The 20,196-nt window shown below is 35.5% G+C and overlaps 1 protein-coding gene across 3 annotated transcripts in view; it reads left to right on the forward strand.

The window, feature by feature from the left end:
• The window catches only part of ACER3 (alkaline ceramidase 3), a 183,801-nt gene that overhangs the window by 57,568 nt on the left and 106,037 nt on the right, over positions 1-20,196 (forward strand). For 2 of the 3 annotated variants that reach the window (XM_060160095.1, XM_060160096.1), the window contains exon 2: positions 14,766-14,876. In XM_060160095.1, the coding sequence (XP_060016078.1) occupies positions 14,766-14,876 (111 nt within the window). Of the gene's footprint in view, positions 1-14,765; positions 14,877-20,196 lie in introns of those variants that run through there. The other variant, XM_060160097.1, reaches the window with a different exon arrangement.

Here is a 20,196-nt window from a genome sequence, read left to right on the forward strand (position 1 = left end):
TGTATTTCAACTCTTAAGTAAATGAAGGGTGAATGAAAAATTATAGTGAAATTAGTTTGGAGTGAAGGATGAATCTGTTAAATCAAATTAATTTGAGAGTAAAGAATGACTCCAGGGCTTCCCTGGTGGCGCAATGGTTGAGAGTCCGCCTGCCTATGCAGGGGACACGGGTTCGTGCCCCGGTCCGGGAAGATCCCACATGCCGCGGGTCGGCTGGGCCCGTGAGCCATGGCCGCTGAGCCTGTGCGTCCGGAGCCTGTGCTCCACAACGGGAGAGGCCACAACAGTGAGAGGCCCGCGTACCGCAAAAAAAAAAAAAAAAAAAGAATGATTCCATTATATCATAATTGAACTGCATCTAAAATAAAGTCACTTAGGTTTTAAATATCTTTACTATTTTGTAAATTTGATACTAGTTTAATTTGCATGAGGGCAGAGTCTTCTGTTTTCCTTTGTATTCCCTTACATACAATGCTTTTCAGAGTAGATGCTCAGTATTTGCTACTGAATGACTGGATGAATGTAAGGCAACTGCTCTTAAGTTTAACTTAAAGAGATAAGACATAAATATCTATATTCTGATTTAGTGAAAAGAGAGCTATCTGTGGAAGGCAATCTGTGCTAAGTGCCAGATGAGAGGTTAGAATAAGTGCTGTAAAAAGAGAGTGATCATTTTCAGTAGGGTGATTAGGCAAAACTAACTTTATTTAGTTGGGCCCTGAAAAGAACATTTTAATAAAAATGGAGAGAAAGTAGAAATTATAAAAAATCTTGATTTCATCAAGTATTTCTCCAGAGAGTTTAAGACTGTCTTATTTCCCTTTTTCTGACTCTTTTCTTCACCATGTTTATCTGTTAACTGTTTATTCTCACTTTTCAGCTCTCATCTTTGAACTTTTTTCAAAGTAGTATTATATACAGGTAATGCTCTTTTTGCTATGAGTCTTTCCTCTCCTCTATAACCTCCGTCTGGTTAGGCTAGAGTTTACCTGAGCCATAATTGATATGGAGCTCCCAGGTTCTTCTCTTATCTCTTTACTGCTATGTATTTGACCTTTCTTCCCAAATCTAAAATGTACTTCCTCTTGAATGTAGTATGATCATTTCCATTTTTACAATATGTGGTCTTAAAATATTTTTGTTATCACTTACATGCAGTGTAAGTGCAAGTACATGCACGTGAAAGTGTAACTTAGATGTTTTTTAAAAATAATGTGAAAAACCAGTTTTCATAAATTAAATAATGTTTTTGAAGCTACTTTCTGTGCTGCAGAGGAAGTAGGGTGCTTCTTGTATTGATAGTGATGAAGACTTCTTATCTTTCCCTCTTTCAAGGCATAGCTCAAGTGCCACCCGCTTAATGAAGCCTTTCTTGGGTTCCCTTCTTCCGTATGCTATTTGTGCTCTTTGGTCCTGCTTTTCTCCCTTACTTGTTGTTTACCTGTCTGTCTTTTCTACTACATTGTATATATACTTTCTCAGGACAGCAACTACAGTTGCTAACCTTTCTTCCTATCTCCTGATTCAGTGCCTTGCCCACAGAAAATTCTTAATGAATGTTTGTCAAATTGAATTGAATTTGTGTTTATCGCTTTTTAAAGTAAGACATACCTATAATAGTTTCCTGTTTTTATTCTGATATCTATCTTAATTAAAAGCTGCTAAGGAGCTCCTAGTACTATAACATGCATGTATATAATTTTGTTTTTTAAACTTAGTGAATAGGAGTACTCAACTTTCCTTGTTATTGGTCTGGATTGGAAGACAAACTTTCTCCCTTGTGACAGCTCTTGAGCTGATCCAAGTACCAAGGCAATTCCCAGGCAGCACTTAATTCTTAACATAGCAAGATTGTAGAAGTTCCTATATAATGTTCAGTGGATCTTTCTCATATCAGAAATAATCTTTACATGTGTTATTTGGTCATATTTATTTTCATCATTTTAATTATTTTAAAAGTATTTTTTTCCCCTTTTTATAGGTCAGGAAACTAAGGCTTAAGCATAAATAAGTTGCCCTCTTCACACAGCTAAAAAGTGGTAGTAGGTATGAACACAGTGTTGCCTTCTATAATTGAGGAGATTAAATTAGATGATCTCCCTGTCTTTTTCTAGCTCCAAAGACTCTGAAGTTCTGGGAATCTTTAACATCATTTGAGCACTTGCATAAACAGTAAAATATTTGACAAAATGAACTTGCTTTGGGGAAAGTACTCGGTTGCTTTCAGGCTCAAATCAGTTAGTTACTGCTTTCATCTAGCTCATTTGCTGACTGTGCAGGAGGGATCCTCACAGTGGCAATGAAGCAGTATAGATCACTTTTTCAGTTTCACCAGGTTTTAATGCTACTATTTTTTGGGGTGGTGGTTACACAATTGTAAATACAACTGAGCTCTAAATTGTCTACCTGGTTGCCCCAGGGTTCTGTATTTTGCCAAACTTGGGAGCACTTTTAAGACTGCTGAGCACACTAGCTCCACCTACTGTCAGGCTGAGGCAAACATCTTCCTACTGTATCTTCATTCAGAGTTGTTTCAAACTTACTCTTTTGCACATTACCTTTTTCCCCTGACCTTCTTTCTTATACTTTTGATATTTGAGTTTTCTTTTCAGGTGCTAAAAGATGGCTTTACCTGTTAAGAAGTCTTGAAATTATTGAAATGTCATCAGCTTCGTCCATAATTTGTACTGAGGGGAGAATTCAGAGAGATTGTGTTTGGGAGTATAAAAATATGGTTTTCAGATTTTTTTAAAAATCCCATAAGTCCATATCAAAACAAGATTCCCTGTAGAAAAAATAGATGTTTCTTACTTTAAAGTTTTAGTACACTACTGTGTGGTATATGAATGAATCTCTAGTTTTCATTTCTGGAAAAAACCCTGTTTTTTTGTTTGTTTTTTTTTTGCGGTACGTGGGCCTCTCACTGTTGTGGCCTCTCCCATTGCGGAGCACAGGCTCCGGAGCGCAGGCTCCGGACGCGCAGGCTCAGCGGCCATGGCTCGCGGGCCCAGCCGCTCCGCGGCACGCGGGATCCTCCCGGACCGGGGCACAAACCGGTGTCCCCTGCATCGGCAGGCGGACTCTCAACCACTGCGCCACCAGGGAAGCCCACAAAATACCCTGTTTTAATTGAATCTTCTAGAAGCACCCCAAACTCAATTTAACTCTTATAGAAGAAATTTAGCCTTTATTTTCTATCATTCCCTTATATTTAATATTTTAATTTTAAATTACAAGAACAATATAACCACATTGTAGAAAATATGAAAAAAAGAAGAGAAAAAGCCATCACTTTACCATCTTAAGACTCTCTTATTTTGGTGCTTGGGGAACCCTCATCAGGCATAGTTTGGCCCAGCAATGATAAACATATATGTTTTGGTAAAAACAAGTTTTATAGTTGTTATCAGTAATAGTTATCAGTTTATTCCCTCTCTGCCCCAAATTCGTCATTTATCTCATGCTCTGTGAAAATGGACCTGGGCCCTTTAAATTTGCTTCCTTTGCCAGCTAGCCGGATGTTAAGCTTTGTCAGTAGAGGGCGCTGGAGAGACGTTGCAAGAGGAAGAGTTTTCCTTCGTGGTTGTCGTGTGCTGGCTTGGTGGCTTCTTAAGTGCCTGGCTCTTGCAGTGCCAGTGGTTCATTCAGCCTCTGTCTCATACAATGCCCAGATCCTGAAGTTTGCTCAGCTTCTCCAGTGCCAGCTCATGCATTACTGCAGTCAGCAGCACCCAGTGGCCAGTAGCTCCCCACTCCAGGTGATCAGCTTTCCCCCGCATCCCAGAGGGCAGATTAAAGACAAGTTCCTAAGGGTGGATTTTCACTGAGGTCAGCAGGGGCGGCATCACAGCAACTTCTCTGCTATTTGTTGAGCTGTGGTCATGCCCTCTCCCACAGGGTCTGCATCTCAGCCCTGGCTGAGGCCTCTTCTTTTAGTGTTCTGTCTCCATCTTAGGAGAAGTGGCTGTTCCTTACATCTGCTCTTCCTATATTCTGTAGAGTTCTCTTTACTTACTACTAGCCAATCTCTCATTACTCCAGTTCCCTCTTATAGTTAATGATTCCTTATAGTAAACTTTTCCTGTTCAAATTACTCTGTGGCTTATCACTCCTGATTGGACCCAGGCTGATAGCATTTTTTAACCAAAAATTTTCAGTCCATGATAATTTTTTGTGCATTCTTTTTGTTCAGTAAAGTTAAATTAGCTCGTATGCATATATCTCCTTATTTACAAAGCAATTTTGCATCTATTTATCTTTAAATCCGCTTTTTAAAAAACAACCTTTTGGGCTTCCCTGGTGGCGTAGTGATTAAGAATCCGCCTGCCAATGCAGGGGACACGGGTTCAAGCCCTGGTCTGGGAAGATCCCACATGCCGTGGAGCAACTAAGCCCGTGCGCCACAATTACTGAGCCTGCACTCTAGAGCCCCCAGGCTACAACTACTGAGCCCACATGCCACAACTACTGAAGCCTGTGTGCCTAGAGCCTGTGCTCCGCAACAAGAGAAGCCACCACAGTGAGAAGCCCGTGCACCACAATGAAGAGTAGCCCCCGCTCACCGCTACTAGAGAAAGCCCACGCGCAGCAACGAAGACCCAAAGCAGCCAATAAATAAATAAAAACAACCTTTTATTCTTCTTGATTTTATTGTCTTAGCTTCTTGACATTTTTAGTCTTTTTGCTTTTGTGGTTCATCCTTTTTGTGTCCTATTGAAAAATTCTTTGCCACTCCAAGGTTGTGAAGATGTTCTCCCATGTTTTCTTCTAAAGATTATACTGTTTTACCTTTCACATTTAGATCTGCAGTACATCTGGAATTTATTTTTGTATAAGAAGTGTGAGGTTGGGGTCCAGATTCCTTTTTTTCCCCGTGTAAATATCCAGTTGATCCAGTGCCCTTTATTGAAAAGACTGTCCTTTTCATACTGCACTGCAGGGTCATGTTTGTCATAAATCAGGTGACTGTAAATGTTAGTTTGTTCTTGGAATCTTATCTGTTCTACTGTTTTGTTTATCTGTCCTTCCTAATAGGTCTTGATATCTAGTAGTATAAATATTCTAGTTTTGTTGCTCAAGATTGTCTTGGCTCTTCTTGGCCTTTTAAATTTTCATATAAAGTTTAGAGTCAGTTTATCAATTTGTACCCAAAAAACCTGTTGGGAGTTTTATTGATATTATGTCTTGCACATCTTTTATTAGATGTGTATCTAGGTATGTGACATGTGTTGAAGTTATTGTAAATTATATGTGTAGCATCACAGTGGCAGTTACAGGTTCAAGTTGTTGGTCTGACTTGAGTAAAAAATGTATTTAATACTATATTTACTTAGCTTTATATAGAGATAGAGTGGGTATAGCATCTCTATCTTATCTGGATGCCCAGTGGCTACTCAAATACACAGATTCAAGTATAAAGAAAGAATTCATTGGGAGTGCAGGCAAAAAAGCAAGTCAACTACAAGGGAAAAGTTCAGACTAGCTTCTGACTTCTTCATAGTAATAGTCAATCTGGAAGACAACAGCACAGTACTTACAAACTTTTGAAAGAAAGAGAGACCCCAAAATTTTATAGCTGAGTTATCTTTTGAGTATAAAGGTAAAAGACAATATTCTCACGCACTCAAGAAGTCAGGGAATACAGCATGTATAAATCCTTGAAAAAACTATATGAAGATGAATGATGAAATCTAAACAGGTAAAACTTGGTTTAAAACAAAAAAAGCAAAATGGAAAGAAGAGCCATGGGGAAGAAGACTGGAGTTTGGCACTATATCCATTTAAATAGATACCTGAGACTAAAAACAAAGATGAACATAGAATCATGATATGACCCAGGAATTCCACTCCTACATGTATACTAAAGAGAATTGAAAACATGACCACACAAAAACTTGTATATGAATGTTCATAGCAGCATTATTTACAATAGTCACAGAGTTGGAAACAACCCAAATGTCCAACTGATGAATGTATAAACAAAATGTGGTATATCCATACAATGAACTCTTTGTCAATAAAATGAATGAAGTTCTGGACACATGCATGCTACAACATGGATGAACCTTGAAGATGTTATGCCAAGTGAGGAAAAACAAACACAGAAGCCTACATATTGTCTGATTTCATTTATATGAAGTGTCCAGGATAGCCAAATCCAGAGACAGAAATTAGATTAGTGATCACCAAGGACTTCGGGGAGAAGAGATGGGGGAGTGACTGCTAATGAGTCTGGGGTTTCATTTTGGGCTGATGAAAATGTTCGAAAATTAGATAGTGATCATGGTTGCACAAATCTGTGAGTACATTATAAACCACTGAATTGTACACATGAAAAGGGTTATTTTTACGATATGTGAATTATATCTTGATAAATCTGTTATTTTTAAAAAACAAGGATGAAAAATGTGGTTTGCAGAACTAAATGTAAATCCTTGACAATGTGAAATATATAGTCCTTGAAAATGTAGATATGACTAATAAAAATCAGTACATAGTGGAAGGGAGGTGGGAGGAAGTTTAGGAGTGTGAATTTCTTTGTTTCATGGCAAGGATGCATATGCTATAAAAATTAACCATGTAAAAATCAGGACTCTAATCTTTCAGTCGTTTCATACTCAGTTTTACTTTCTTTTGTTAAAACATTTTTATAAAAGAAGAGCATATCTAATAGCCTTGAAAACTTTGTCTTTTCTTTCTTAATTCCCATCCATTCATCTCTCTCTGTATGTGTAAAACTTAGCAATTCTTTTTTTTTTTGAGCTGCGTTGGGTCTTAGTTGCTGTGCACAGGCTTTCTCTAGTTGAGGCGAGCGGGGGCTACACTTTGTTGCAATGCACGGGCTTCTCATTGCGGTGGCTTCTCTTGTTGTGGAGCATGGGCTCTAGGCACACAGGCTTCCGTAGTTGCGGTGTGCAGGCTCAGCAGTCGTGGCACATGGGCTTAGTTGCTCCGCGGCATGTGGGCTCCTCCCGGACCAGGGATCGAACCCATGTCCCTTGCATTGGCAGGCGGATTTTTAACCACTGCACCACCAGGGAAGTCCCTTAACAAATATTAATGATGATAATTACTGGGTGTTAGGATATTTGATGATTTAATTTTTTTTACACTTTTATGAATTGTTTAAATTTTTTGCAATAAACGTTTGTCACTTTTTATAAAAGAGTGAAGTTATGCTAAAATAAACAAGCTACCATCTACTATAACCATTGTTAAATCAAAAAAGTAAGAAACACATAATTTTGTGAATACTACCAGGGGATAAAAGGAGAAACTGCTATCCTCAGGTTTCAGTAAGCATGCATGTATGAATTTATTCATTCTACCAGACTTTCCTGAGTGTCTGCTCTGTCCTTGGTATTGTGCCAGTCAAAAGCATACAGATATGAGTAAGACATGGTTGGTCCCTGCCCCAAAAGTTCATAGTCTTGTTACTTTTTTTTTTTTGGACAGCTCTAATTTTAGAATGTTTTGCCTTGTATTGAGTGGAAATATGCTTCTCTGTAACTTCATTGAATTTAATTTTGATGTTTTATAGCCATAGCAAGCCTCGTTCACCTTTAGTTTAACATTCCTTTAAACTTTGAAGTTGATATTTGAAGACAGCAGTCATGCCATTCCTCATATGACATGTTTTATTTATTAAGTAAACGATTTCTTTGTTTTAGTATCTCTCTCAGTACTTAGGATCTCTGTTTTGTTTAAAGTAGGGTTCCACAAATACGTAAGCATTCCAAAAAGAAGCTGAATTAAAGCAGAGAGAAGTAGGATGGTCACTATCCAGCTCTTTCCATTTTTACCTCTAAGTATTGCTTTGAGGTAGTATATTGAGATTTTCCCCCCAAGAATAGTGTACTGTCATCTTTCTGTCTTTGGATCTTTCTCCCAGAGTTGTCCTTATTCTGTCTGTCACAGTAGCCTGTATTTGTGGTCTGCAATTCCTCATTCTAATTTGTAAAACTTTGTGTTATCCTTAATTGAATTTAATGTAGTTTGTGGGACCGTCCCATATCCTCTACCTTTAGAAATGTATTTCTGACTTCCAGAGTATTGACATCTCAGCTAAATTTAATATTATCTGGACCTTTGGTCATGTTTCATTTCCTTTATCTCAGTCATCAATAAAGATTTTCATTAGTTTGAATCCTAGGGCTCTCCTAAATGGCATAATATTCAACATCTTCCACAGGTTTACTTAAAGTTATTGATAACTGCTGTTTGTATATATATCTTTCAGTCTGCCTGGCTCCCCACCTTATATTTTCACACTTCACCTAGGCAAATTACTTTGTTATTTGTATAATCTGGAATTTACTTAAAACATTTTTAATAGAATACTCTTTGATATAATTTTTTAAATGTTAATAAGGGTCTTCTTTGTGCAAACACTGTGCTAGTGCATTTAAGGAGAGGAACATTGGCTGTAAGGACAGATAGACCTGGAATAAAATCTTGGCTCCACCATTTGCTTATTGTGAGAATTTGGGTAAATTATATAATCCCGTAGCTTGACTTTGTTTGTTTAATTGGGCGATAATATTTCACAATATTGTTATGAAAAGCAAATGTTAGCATGTGTAAAATGTGAATTCCAGTACCTGGTCCTTAATAATAGGCTCAGTAGATTTTATTGTTCCTTTCTCTCCTTTCAGGGTCTAACTCAGATCTTATCACATCTGTGAAATTATCCCCAACTATTTTATTCCCTTTCTAAAAGTTTCTTTAATTTTTATTTTATTAAAGTAATGCATTAAAAATAGATAAAAATCCAGCCTGTGCTAAAAGACTTGTAACAAAACCAGAAAGCAGTGCCCTTCCCTAACTCTTTCCTCTCTACCCTCCAATTCTAATCCCCAGAGGCAAAACTTTTTTTTTTTAAAAACAGCTTTATTGAGGTATAGTTGACATGCAATAGAAAGTGACTATTTAAAGTGTACAAATTAAGTTTTGTCATATGTATGCACATGTGAAACCATCACCACAATCAAGACAGTGAGCAGATCCATCACCTCCAAGTTTTCTCATGTCCCTTTGTAAGTCCTTCTCCATCCTGCTCTCTCTTCTACCCCAGCCCTACCCACAACCACTGGTCTGCTTTCTGACACTATAGTATAGGTTAGTTTGTATTTTCTAGACTTATATGAAGTGTTTTAATCTTTGTCTGCCAATTCTAACATTTGTATCAGTTCTGGGTTGGTTTCAATTGAGTATTTTTTTGGGTTGTTTTTCTTCCTTTTTGTATGCCTGGTAATCTTTTTTTCGGGGTGGGGGGGCTGTGCCATGTAGCTTGTGGGATCTTAGTTCCCTGACCAGGGATGGAACCCATGCCCCCCGCACTGGAAGCACAGAGTCCTAACCACTGGACCACCAGGGAATTCCCTGCCTGCTAATCTTTTTTTTTTTTTTTTTTGTGGTATGCGGGCCTCTCACTGTTGTGGCCTCTCCCATTGCGGAGCACGGGCTCCGGACATGCAGGCTCAGCGGCCATGGCTCGCGGGCCTAGCTGCTCTGCGGCATGTGGGATCTTCCCGGACCGGGGCATGAACCCGTGTCCCCTGCATCGGCGGACTCTCAACCACTGCGCCACCAGGGAAGCCCCCTGCCTGCTAATCTTTAATTGGATGTCAGATATTGTGCTTCTTACCTTGTTGCGTCCTGGATATTTTTTGTATTACCATAAATAGGCTTGAATTTTGTTCTAGGATTCAGTTAAGTTACTTGGAAATAGTTTGATCCTTTCGGATTTTGTTCTAGCTTTACTGAGGTATAATTGAAATATAACATTATATAAATTTCAGATGTACAAGCGGTTGATTTGATACACATATTCATAAAATGATTACTTCCATAGCATTAGCTAACACCTCCATCCCGTCACATAATTTCCATTTCTTTTTTGTGTTAAGAACATTTAAGATCTTCTCTCTCAGCAACTTTTAAGTATATAATACAGTATTATTAGCTGTAGTCACCATGCTATTCATTAGATCCGCAAACTTGTTAGTCATGTAACTGGAAGTTTGTATCCTTTGAAAACATCTCCCCCATTTCCCCCACCCTCAGCCCCTGGTAACTGCCACTCTATTCTCTGTTTCTCTGGGTGTGGCTTTTTTAGATTCCACATATATGTGATATCATATAGTATTTGTCTTTCTCTGGCATATTTCACTGAGCATAATTCCCTCAAGTTTCATCCAAGTCGTTGCAAACAGCAAGATTTACTTCTTTCTCATGGCTGAAATGATATTCTGTTGTATATATATACCACACCTTCTTTATCCATTCATCTGTTGATGGACACTTAGGTTGTTTCCATATCTTGGCCATTGTGAATAATGCTGCAATGAACATGGGAGTGCAGGTGTCTCTTTGAGGTCCTGTTTCATTTACTTTGGATATATACCAAGAAGTGGGATTGCTGAATCATACGGTAGTTCTATTTTTAATTTTTTGAGGAACCTCTGTACTATTTTACTTAGTGGCTATACTGTTTTACATCCCACCAACACACGTTTTACAACCCTTTTCTCCACATTCTTGCCAACACTTATCTTTTTTTAAAAAATTATTTTATTGAAGTATAGTTGATTTACAGTATTATGTTAATTTCTGCTTAAAGCAAAGTGACTCAGTTATGCATATATATATATATATATTCCTTTTCATGTTCTTTTCCATTATGGTTTATCACAGGATATTGAATATAGTTCCCTGTGCTATATAGGGGGACCATGTTGTTTATTCATTCTCTATATAATAATTTGCATCTGCTAATCCCAAACTCCCAATCCCTCCCTCCCCCACCACACCTACCCTTTGGCAACCACAAGTCTGTTTTCTGTGTCTGTGAATTTGTTTCTGTTTTGGTAGATAAGTTCATTTTTGTCATATTTTAGATTCCACATCTAAGTGATATCATATGGTATTTGTCATTCTCTTTCTGACTTCTCTTAGTATGGTAATCTCTAGGTCCATTCATTTTCCTGCAAATGGCATTATTTCATTCTTTTTTCTGGCTGAGTAGTATTCCATTGTGTATGTGTACCATATCTTCTTTATCCATTCATCTGTCAATGGACATTTAGGCTGTTTCCATGTCTTGGCTATTGTGAATAGTGCTGCTATGAATATAGGGGTGCATGTATCTTTTTGAATTATAGTTTTGTCCAGATATATGCCCAGCAGTAGGATTGCTGGATCATATGGCCACTCTATTTTTAGTTTTTTTTTATTTTTTAGAAGATGTTGGGGGTCGGAGTTTATTAATTAATTAATTTATTTTTGGTGTGTTGGGTCTTCGTTTCTGTGCGAGGGCTTTCTCTAGTTGTGGCAAGCGGGGGCCACTCTCATCGCGGTGCACAGGCCTCTCACTATCATGGCCTCTCGTTGCAGAGCGCAGGCTCAGTAGTTGTGGCTCACGGGCCTAGTTGCTCCGCGGCATGTGGGATAGTCGCAGACCAGGGCTTGAACCCGCATCCCCTGCATTGGCAGGTGGATTCTCAACCACTGCACCACCAGGGAATCCCTATTTTTAGTTTTTTGAGGTACCTCCATACTGTTTTCCATAGTGGCTGCACCAGTTTACATTCCCACCAACAGTGTAGGAGGGTTCCGTTTTCTCCACACCCTCTCCAGCATTTGTTATTTGTAGACTTTTCAATGATGGCCATTCTGAACAGTGTGAGATGGTACCTCACTGTAGTTTTGATTTGCATTTCTCTAATAATTAGCGATAAGGTGTGAGATGATATCTCACTGTGGTTTTGATTTGCAATTCCCTGGTGATTAGTGTTGTTGAGCATGTTTTTCATGTGTGCTTAAATCTTTAATCCAGTTTGAGTTCATTTTGTAAGATAGAGGTTCAGTTTCATTCTTCTGTGTGTGGTTATCTAGTTTTGCCAACACTATTTATTGAAGAGACTAACCTTTCCCCAGTGAGTGTTTCTGTGGTATTAGTTTTAATATCCTTTTTCTTTTCTCATTTTATTTATTTGAGTCCTCTTTTTTTGAGTTAGTCTAGCTAAAAGTTTGTCAATTTTATTTTTTCAAAAAATCAACTCTTAGTTTCATTATTTCCACTCTGATCTTTATTTCTTTCCTTCTGAATTTGGGCTTAGTTTGTTCTTTTTCTGGCTCTTTGAGGTATTATGTCAGGTTGTTTAGTTGCGATCCTTTTTCTTAATATAGGCATTTATTACTATAAACTTTCCTCTTAGAACTACTTTAGCTGCATCCCATAAGTTTTGGTATGTTGTATTTCCATTTTCATTTGTTTCAAGATATTTTTTATTTACCTTTTGACTTCTTCTTTCCCGCATTTGTTGTTCAGGAGTGTGTTGTTTAACCTTGACATATTTGTGAATTTCTAGTTTTCCTCCTATTGTTGATTTTTAGTTTTATGCCATTGTAGTTGGAAAGATACTTCATATGATTTCAGTTTTCTTAAATTTTCTAACACTTGTTTTGTGACCTATTATATCATCTGTCCTGGAGAATGTTCTGTGTGTGCTTGAGGAAAATGTGTACTCTGCTGCCTCTTGGATGGAATGTTTTGTATATGTCTGTTAGATCTATTTGGTTTTAAGTGTAGTTGAAATCCAACTTTTCTGTGTTGATTTTCTGTCTGGATGATCTATCCATTGTTGAAAGTGGGGTATTGAATCCCCTACTATTGTTGTATTGTGGTCTGTTTCTTCCTTCAGATCTGTTGATATTTGCTTAATATATTTAGGTGCTCTGATTTGGGTGCATATATATTTACAACTGATATATCCTTTTGATGAATTAACCCTTTATTATTACATAATGATCTTCTTTGTCTTGTTACAGTTTTTGGCTTAAAGTCTATTTTGTCTGATATAACTATAGCTACCTTTGCTCTCTTTTGGTTTTTACTTCCATAGAATATCTTTTTTAATCCATTCACTTTGAGCCCGTGTATGTCTTTAAAGCTGAAGTAAATCTCTTGTAGCCAGCATGTACTTGGGTCTTGTTTTTTTATCCTTCCAGTCACTGTATGCCTTTTAATTGGAGAATTTAACCCGTTTACATTTAGAGCAATTACTGATAGATAAGGACTTACTAGTTTCATTTTATTAATTGTTTTCTGGCTGTTTTGTAGTTCCTGTATTCCTTTCTTGCTGTTTTCCTTTGTGAATTGATGATTTTCTGTAGTGGTATACTTCAATTCCCTCCTTTTTGATTCCCTCCAGCAACAATCTTTTGTTGTGTCTAATGTAGGTTTTTGCTTTGTGATTACCATGAGGCTTACATAAAACAACTTATAGATATAATTTTTCCACACTGATAGCAACCTTGCATACTAAAACTCTACCCTTTTATTACACCCTTTTAGGATTTTGATATCACAATTTACCTGCTTTTTATTTTGTATTTATTAACAAATTATTGTAGCTGTAGTTATTTTTAATACTTTTGTCCTTACATCATTGTACTAGACTTAAGTGATTAATACACCATCATATTACAGTATTACAGTATTCTGAGTTTGATTATGCTTAGCTTTACCAGTGTGTTATACATTTTCATATATTTTCATGTTACTAAGTAACATTCTTTCATTTCAGCTGGAAGATCTTAAATATAAGCACTTATAGCTGTAAATTTCCCACTCAGCACTGCTTTTACTACATCCCATTAATTTTGGTATGTTGTGTATTAATTTTAATTCATCTCTTAAGTATTTTCTAATTTGGTTGGTGATTTATTCTTTGATACATTGATTGTTTAATAATATTTTGTTTAATTTCCACAGGTTTGTGAATTTTCCAGTTTTCCTTCTGTTATTTATTTCTAACGTCATTCTTTTGTGGTTGGAGGAGATATTTTGTATGATAGTTTATATCTGCCTTTTTAAGGCTATTGAGACTTAATTTATGGCCTAACATATGCTGAATGTTCATGTGCACTTGAGAAGAATGTATGTACTGTTGTTGTAGGGTAGAGTGCTTTGTATATGTCCATTAATTGATATTTGTCCTGATATCAGCTCCTATGTTGAAAATCACAAATTTGGAATTTTGAATGTTTTGTGCCACTATATTCCCAGAATAAGTGTATAAAATACTACCCAGAATCAATATACAAAATAGTTTAGCCATCTTTTTCCCCATTTTACTATTTATTTCTGCTATTACGGTTTCTATTGTTTCTTTGCTATTCATGTTTCAGCTTTGTTTATGTAAACAGAGGATCAAAAATCAGATCAAGATCCATTGCCTTTTGTGTTTACTAGAAACAGAAACTAGGAACTAAAAACATTGCCACAAAAATTAAAGTTTAAGAAGAGATGAAAAATGCAAGCTTTGATTTGTTGTCATTCATTTCAAGAGACAAATTAACTCAGTTCTGTATTTTATCTTGTCATACTGTTATCCATGGACCACTCTTTCAGTAGCATTGGTGTAAGCTGCTTTTTCCAGCTCACTTTTTGCTTATCTTTGAGGTTCTTTCTGAGATACTTTTGCTCTTTACCTTGAGAATTTAGAAGTTCCTTTATTGGATGTTCCGGTTGAAAATTCTTAGTTTCATTTGTCTGAAGGTATCTGTATTTTACTTTGATTTTTGTAAGAAATTTTTGTTGAGTAGAGAACTATTTTCCTTTAGCACCTTGTAAATATCTTTTCATCATCTTTCTAAGAAGACACCTACTTAATTTTTGCTAAGGGCTAACTGTGTATATCTTTATTTAAAGTAATATTGATTAATCTCATTATCTTCTTGTGTTTTTTTTTTTTCTATAGGGAATACAGTGAGTAACCTGATTATGATTATACCTCCAATTTTTGGTGCAATTCAGAGTGTTAGAGGTGGACTGGAAAAGCGGTACATTGCTTCCTATTTAGCACTCACAGGTATGTATAACACTTCATCTAAAAAATGATGTGAAAAATATGATGTACCATATTCAGACAGACTGTTTTTCTCATTCTTTCCTAAAATTGTTTCTCAGTTTTGTGTTGTTTATTATACAACTTGAGCACATTCTGAAACTTCTGAATTAAAACTCCACAAATCTTGCCAATATTTGAACTGTATTTTGAATAAATTAAAAAAAAACAAGATATTTCAAGCATCCAGAAAAGAACAGGGATAATATAACAAATATATCCATGTATCTCACCATCCTTCTTTGTCAGATCTTAACACTTTGCAATATTTGTCTCAGTTCTTACTTTTTCTTTTTTAAAGAAATAAACTGCTATAGATAAAGTTGAAACTCCCTTTCTACTCCTGCTTGATTTTATTCCCATCTTCCTCCCAGCTCACCCTGCTAGAGTTAACCTCTATACTGAATTTGATTATCATTTTCTCATGTTTTTGTATTTATACTATATATGTATGTATCCTTAAAAATATGAAAAATATCATTCACATATTTTAAAACTTTGTGTAAAGGATATTCTACTATATCTGATCTTCTGCAACTTACTCCTTTTCCTCTACTTGTCTGTGAGACAGGGACTGCGTCTTAGTTATCTTTGTATCCCTATTGCCTGGCAAGTTAGTGGTCCTCAGTAAATGTTACATGGAGGGATGAATGAACTTTACCAGAGCCTAAGATGGGAAAATCACTCTTTCATGTCCTTGCATTATCATCATAAAGACAAAAATAGCAAAGAAAGTAGATTCTAGTTTGCTTCTTTTATGTAACTTTCTAAATTAAACACAATTTCTTTTGTTTTAGTTCAAGGTAGATATTATTTACACATGGGCAGAAGGGACCTCTAATTACCACAAAACTGTAAGCTGTAGTATATCATATCAGATTTTATATAATTATATTAGTCATTGCATATGAGAGAGTTTAATTTCTGAATCTGTTTCTCATATGTGTGGTGTTGTGAGGAAGTTACTTCATTCATCTTCAAAAGGAATACTTGTCCACAAACTTAGCCCTTTGCTTTAATTCCTGGGATGTTTTAAGAATGTTTATAAAATACCAACAAATCACAATCAGTAATAACAATAAGAATAAAAAGATTTGAGGGACTTCCAAGTTGCCCTAGGATAATACTGACCTCCTGAGTTAGAATTTGTCCATTCGTCCTTCTAGAAAACCATACAGATTAAGAAGGAAAGTAAATAAAACCACACTTAGCCCACACTTTCAGCCTTACTAAGAGAAAAAGAATACCATGAACGTCAAATCATTTTTAAACAAGAAATAAACACCACATTCTAGCAGAACTGTCTTTAATATTTTAGACTTGGGGAGGTTTGAAAAACTATATGGAAAAGAGGAGAGAAGAGTTGAGGGCTTAATCTGACAAAACACCAATAGAAAGAGAAAGCTTCATGATAAATGCAAAATTTCTGAAAACGTTATGAGACCTGGTAAATCATAGTACTTGATAAAGTACACAGTACTTTAAAGTACATAGTAAAGGGCTTGAAAGTGTACAAGACCTAAAGTGGCAGTTTGGGAAAGGTATTACTTCTGGGAAAGAAATAACTAGAAAGAGGAAGATAGCCATTGGAAATGTGTAAGTGTAGGGAAAGAAGGAAGTTAGAGTGAGGAATTAAGATCCTACTGAAACAACACAACTATAAAATACATTAGACCCTTCTCCCTGCACCCCGCCCTGCCACCAAAACAAATAAATGTATATGAAAAAGGACACTAACCTTTACTATTCAGAAGGGGGCAGGCTTGAACTTGAAATCTTTTAAGCCACCCCAAACCTTTACTCTTTCCACAAAGTGGAACCCCCGCAAAATCAGTCTACATCCATGCAAAGCTACTGTAATAAAAAAACAGAAAATGAGAATCAATATCTTTTGGCTCATGGATGTTCTTTCCCCACAACTAATTATAAAGCAGAAAGAAACTGCAGCACAGTACTGCTAACTGAATTAGCCTCAAACCAATAAATGAATAAAAATTTAAAAACTAATAACACCTATAAAAATTAATTAAAATAAAAAGTAATAACAGAAATAGCTTCCTCACCCCCCAAAAGAAATCAAATTAGAATTGATTAAACTTAGGAAAGAAATTAAGCCTGAATTACAATGTGTTGAGTATTTAGTAAGGGCTATTTAAGAAAGAGAAACAAGCAAGAGAATGAAAATGAGATAAAGAAATTAAAAGGGTCAGAGAGAAAGCAATTGAAATGGAAGACAAAGAAGATTCAATACAACTGTAATTGGAGTCCCTGAGGAAGGAAAATAAAACAATGAAACATCTTATATTTAAAATTGTAATTTTCAAATTAATTTGGAAAAAGACTTTTTGGAAATGGAAGAAGACCCATATCTAGATATTGAAAAGTCCATTTTTGTCTCATAAAACTGACTTGAATGGTCAACTCTGAAAGAGATTAGTAAAATTACTGGATTTTAAAAGTGAAAAAAATCCTCACAGCTCCAGGGAAAAAGACCAGACTACTTATAAGGGCAAGAAAATTAGGCTGACACTAGACCTCATCAGCAACATAAAAAGAAAGGCATCAGTGGAACTGCATTTTTAGTGCAAACCAAAGATTTTATATTCCAACCAAATTGTTTTTCAGTTATCCAGGTTATAGAAAGATAGTGTTAAACATACAAGTACTCATTGAAAACTGTACACATGACTCCTTCCTGATGAATCCATGAGTACTGCTCTCTCTGATTTAGTACCTGCTAGCCAAATGTGGTAATTTAAATTTAAATAAATGAAAATTAAAATGCAAATTTCAGTTCCTTTGTCACACTAGCCACGTTTCAAGTGCTCAGTACCCATATGTGGCTTATGGCTACTGTATTGGGCAGTGCAGATATAGAACATTGCCTTCATCACAGAAAGTTCTACTGACTGCATCGTACTAGAGAATGATGTTCATCCAACTAAGAGAAGACTGGGCAAACTTGGTCAAAAGGTCTGATGATGAGCATTTAACACATTTAACTATAGATCTAAGACTAAAACAGATGTAATAAGGACTGAAGAATAGTATATTGATATTATATGGTCTGGTAAAGTAGAGAGCATGCAGTTTTTTAAATGGGAGAAGGAAAGGACAAAGTAGAATAAGTTCATTGACTATTGCCTATGTAGTAAGTTGAGTATTGAAGAATATGATCTAAAAGTAACAAACTAGATAGTAAAAGGTTAAGGAAAAAACAGGGAGAACTCAGGGTTCTATAAAAGGCATAAGTACAAAAGTAACCCCTAGGCCAAAAAAGCCTCTTTTCTAAATACCAAAAGAATTAAGTACAAAAAAGACATTTCACTTAGAGAAATACATTAAATATAAAGTAATATATGTAACTATTTTAATAAAACAATATGACAGAGTTGAGATTAAACATCAGTCATATGAATCAAAATGAATCAGCTTAACTTAATATCAAAAGAAAAAGATTTTTGAATTTGATCAGCAATTAGGATTGAACTTTATGCTATATACAAAAGACACATCTAAAACTAAAGCAAAGTGATTCAGAAAAGTTAGAAACAAATAATAAGAAAGCAGGGGTAGTGATCCTGATATCATATAAAGTGGAATTCCCTTCAAAAAGCATTGTGTGACAAAGAAGGATGTTTTTAATGTTGAAGCCATGATTCAAAGTGAAAATACAAGTTTTTAATAACTCTGTACCAAATAATACAACCACCACTATTATATGGCAGAAACTACAAGAGCTACAAAGAGAAATAGATAGAAACATACGAATAATAGAAGATTTTAATATGCCACACTCAGTACAGGACAGATGAAGTGAACAAAATATATCAGTAATATCTGGAAGACCTAAAGAGCATAACCAATAAAATAGATCTTATGGCTTTATGCTGAACTTTACACCCTTATAATAGAGAATATACCTCCTTTTGAAGTACACATAGAACATTGATAAAAAACAAAACAGTAAGTTCTATTAAGTAGAAATATTAAAACAACATCCTCTGGTCACAGTGCATCCATGCTAGAAATTAACAACAAATTCAAACCATAAAAAAGCTCTTCCTCTTTGAAATTTTAAATCTTCTGTTAACTCTTGGTTGAAAGGGAAAATAGAAATGGAAATTACAGGAGTCCTAAAATACAGTTGTAACAAAAAGTCTGCATATCAAAATCTATGGGGATTTGTATAAAGCAGCCATCAGAGCATAATACATAGGCTTAAACAATTAAATAATAATAAAAGATAAAAACTAAAGGTAAAAATTAATTAAAATCCCAACTCAAAAGGCAAGAAAAAGACTGCAGAATAAACCAAATGAAAGTTTAAGGGAGGAAATTATAAAGATAAAAGCAGAAAGTAACAAGATAGAGAACAGAAAAACGTTCTAATTAATGAATCAAAATCTATTTTTTTTAAGAAAAAGTAGACAACTAGCTAACTTTAGAAAAAAGGAAGCAAACATAAACATTAAAATAAGAAATGACAAAGAGGAAATATCCACTGAATCAAAGGAAAGAAAAATTTTAAACCTCTATGTAAATAAATAAATTGGATAATTTCCTAGGAAAATACAATTTGTCAAAATTGACCCCAAAGATAGAAAGCTTTAAACAGACCAATTTCTGTATAGGAAATGGAGTAACTTATTAAGGAATTCCTCCACAAAAGTACTGGGTCCAGATAGTTTCACAGAGAGTTCCAATCAACCTTCAAAGACCTGATAGTCCCAATGCTACATAAATTTTTTCAAGCATAGATAATGAAAGAAAACTTCCAAATTCTTTTTATGAGGCAAACAACATTGTTATGTAAACCTAATAAAAATGCCATAAAAAAGAAAATTAAGGACTAATATTGTGAATGAATATCAGTGCAGATATACTAAGTAAATTATTAGCAAACAAAAAGGAATGATACTTTTTGTAAGTACTACTGATACATGTAACAACACGGATGAACCCTAAAAACATTATGCCAGGTGAAAGGAACCAAAAGACTCAAAGGACCACAGATTATATGACCCTATTCATATGAAATTTCTAGAAAAGGCAAAATTATAGAGATAAAAACAAATCATTAGTTACTTGGGGTTTAGAGTGGATGTTGACTGCTAATAGGCATAAGGGAACCTTGGTGGGTGATGGAATTATCACAGAACTGGATTGTGATGATGGTAGCACAACTCTTTAAATTTACTAAAACTCCTAAAACTGTACACTTACAATGAGTGAATTTAATGGTATATCTCAGTACTTGTTTAAAAAATAAAAACCAGGAAAT

Source organism: Lagenorhynchus albirostris, chromosome 9 (assembly GCF_949774975.1).
Source record: "Lagenorhynchus albirostris chromosome 9, mLagAlb1.1, whole genome shotgun sequence".
Classification (NCBI taxonomy): domain Eukaryota; kingdom Metazoa; phylum Chordata; class Mammalia; order Artiodactyla; family Delphinidae; genus Lagenorhynchus; species Lagenorhynchus albirostris.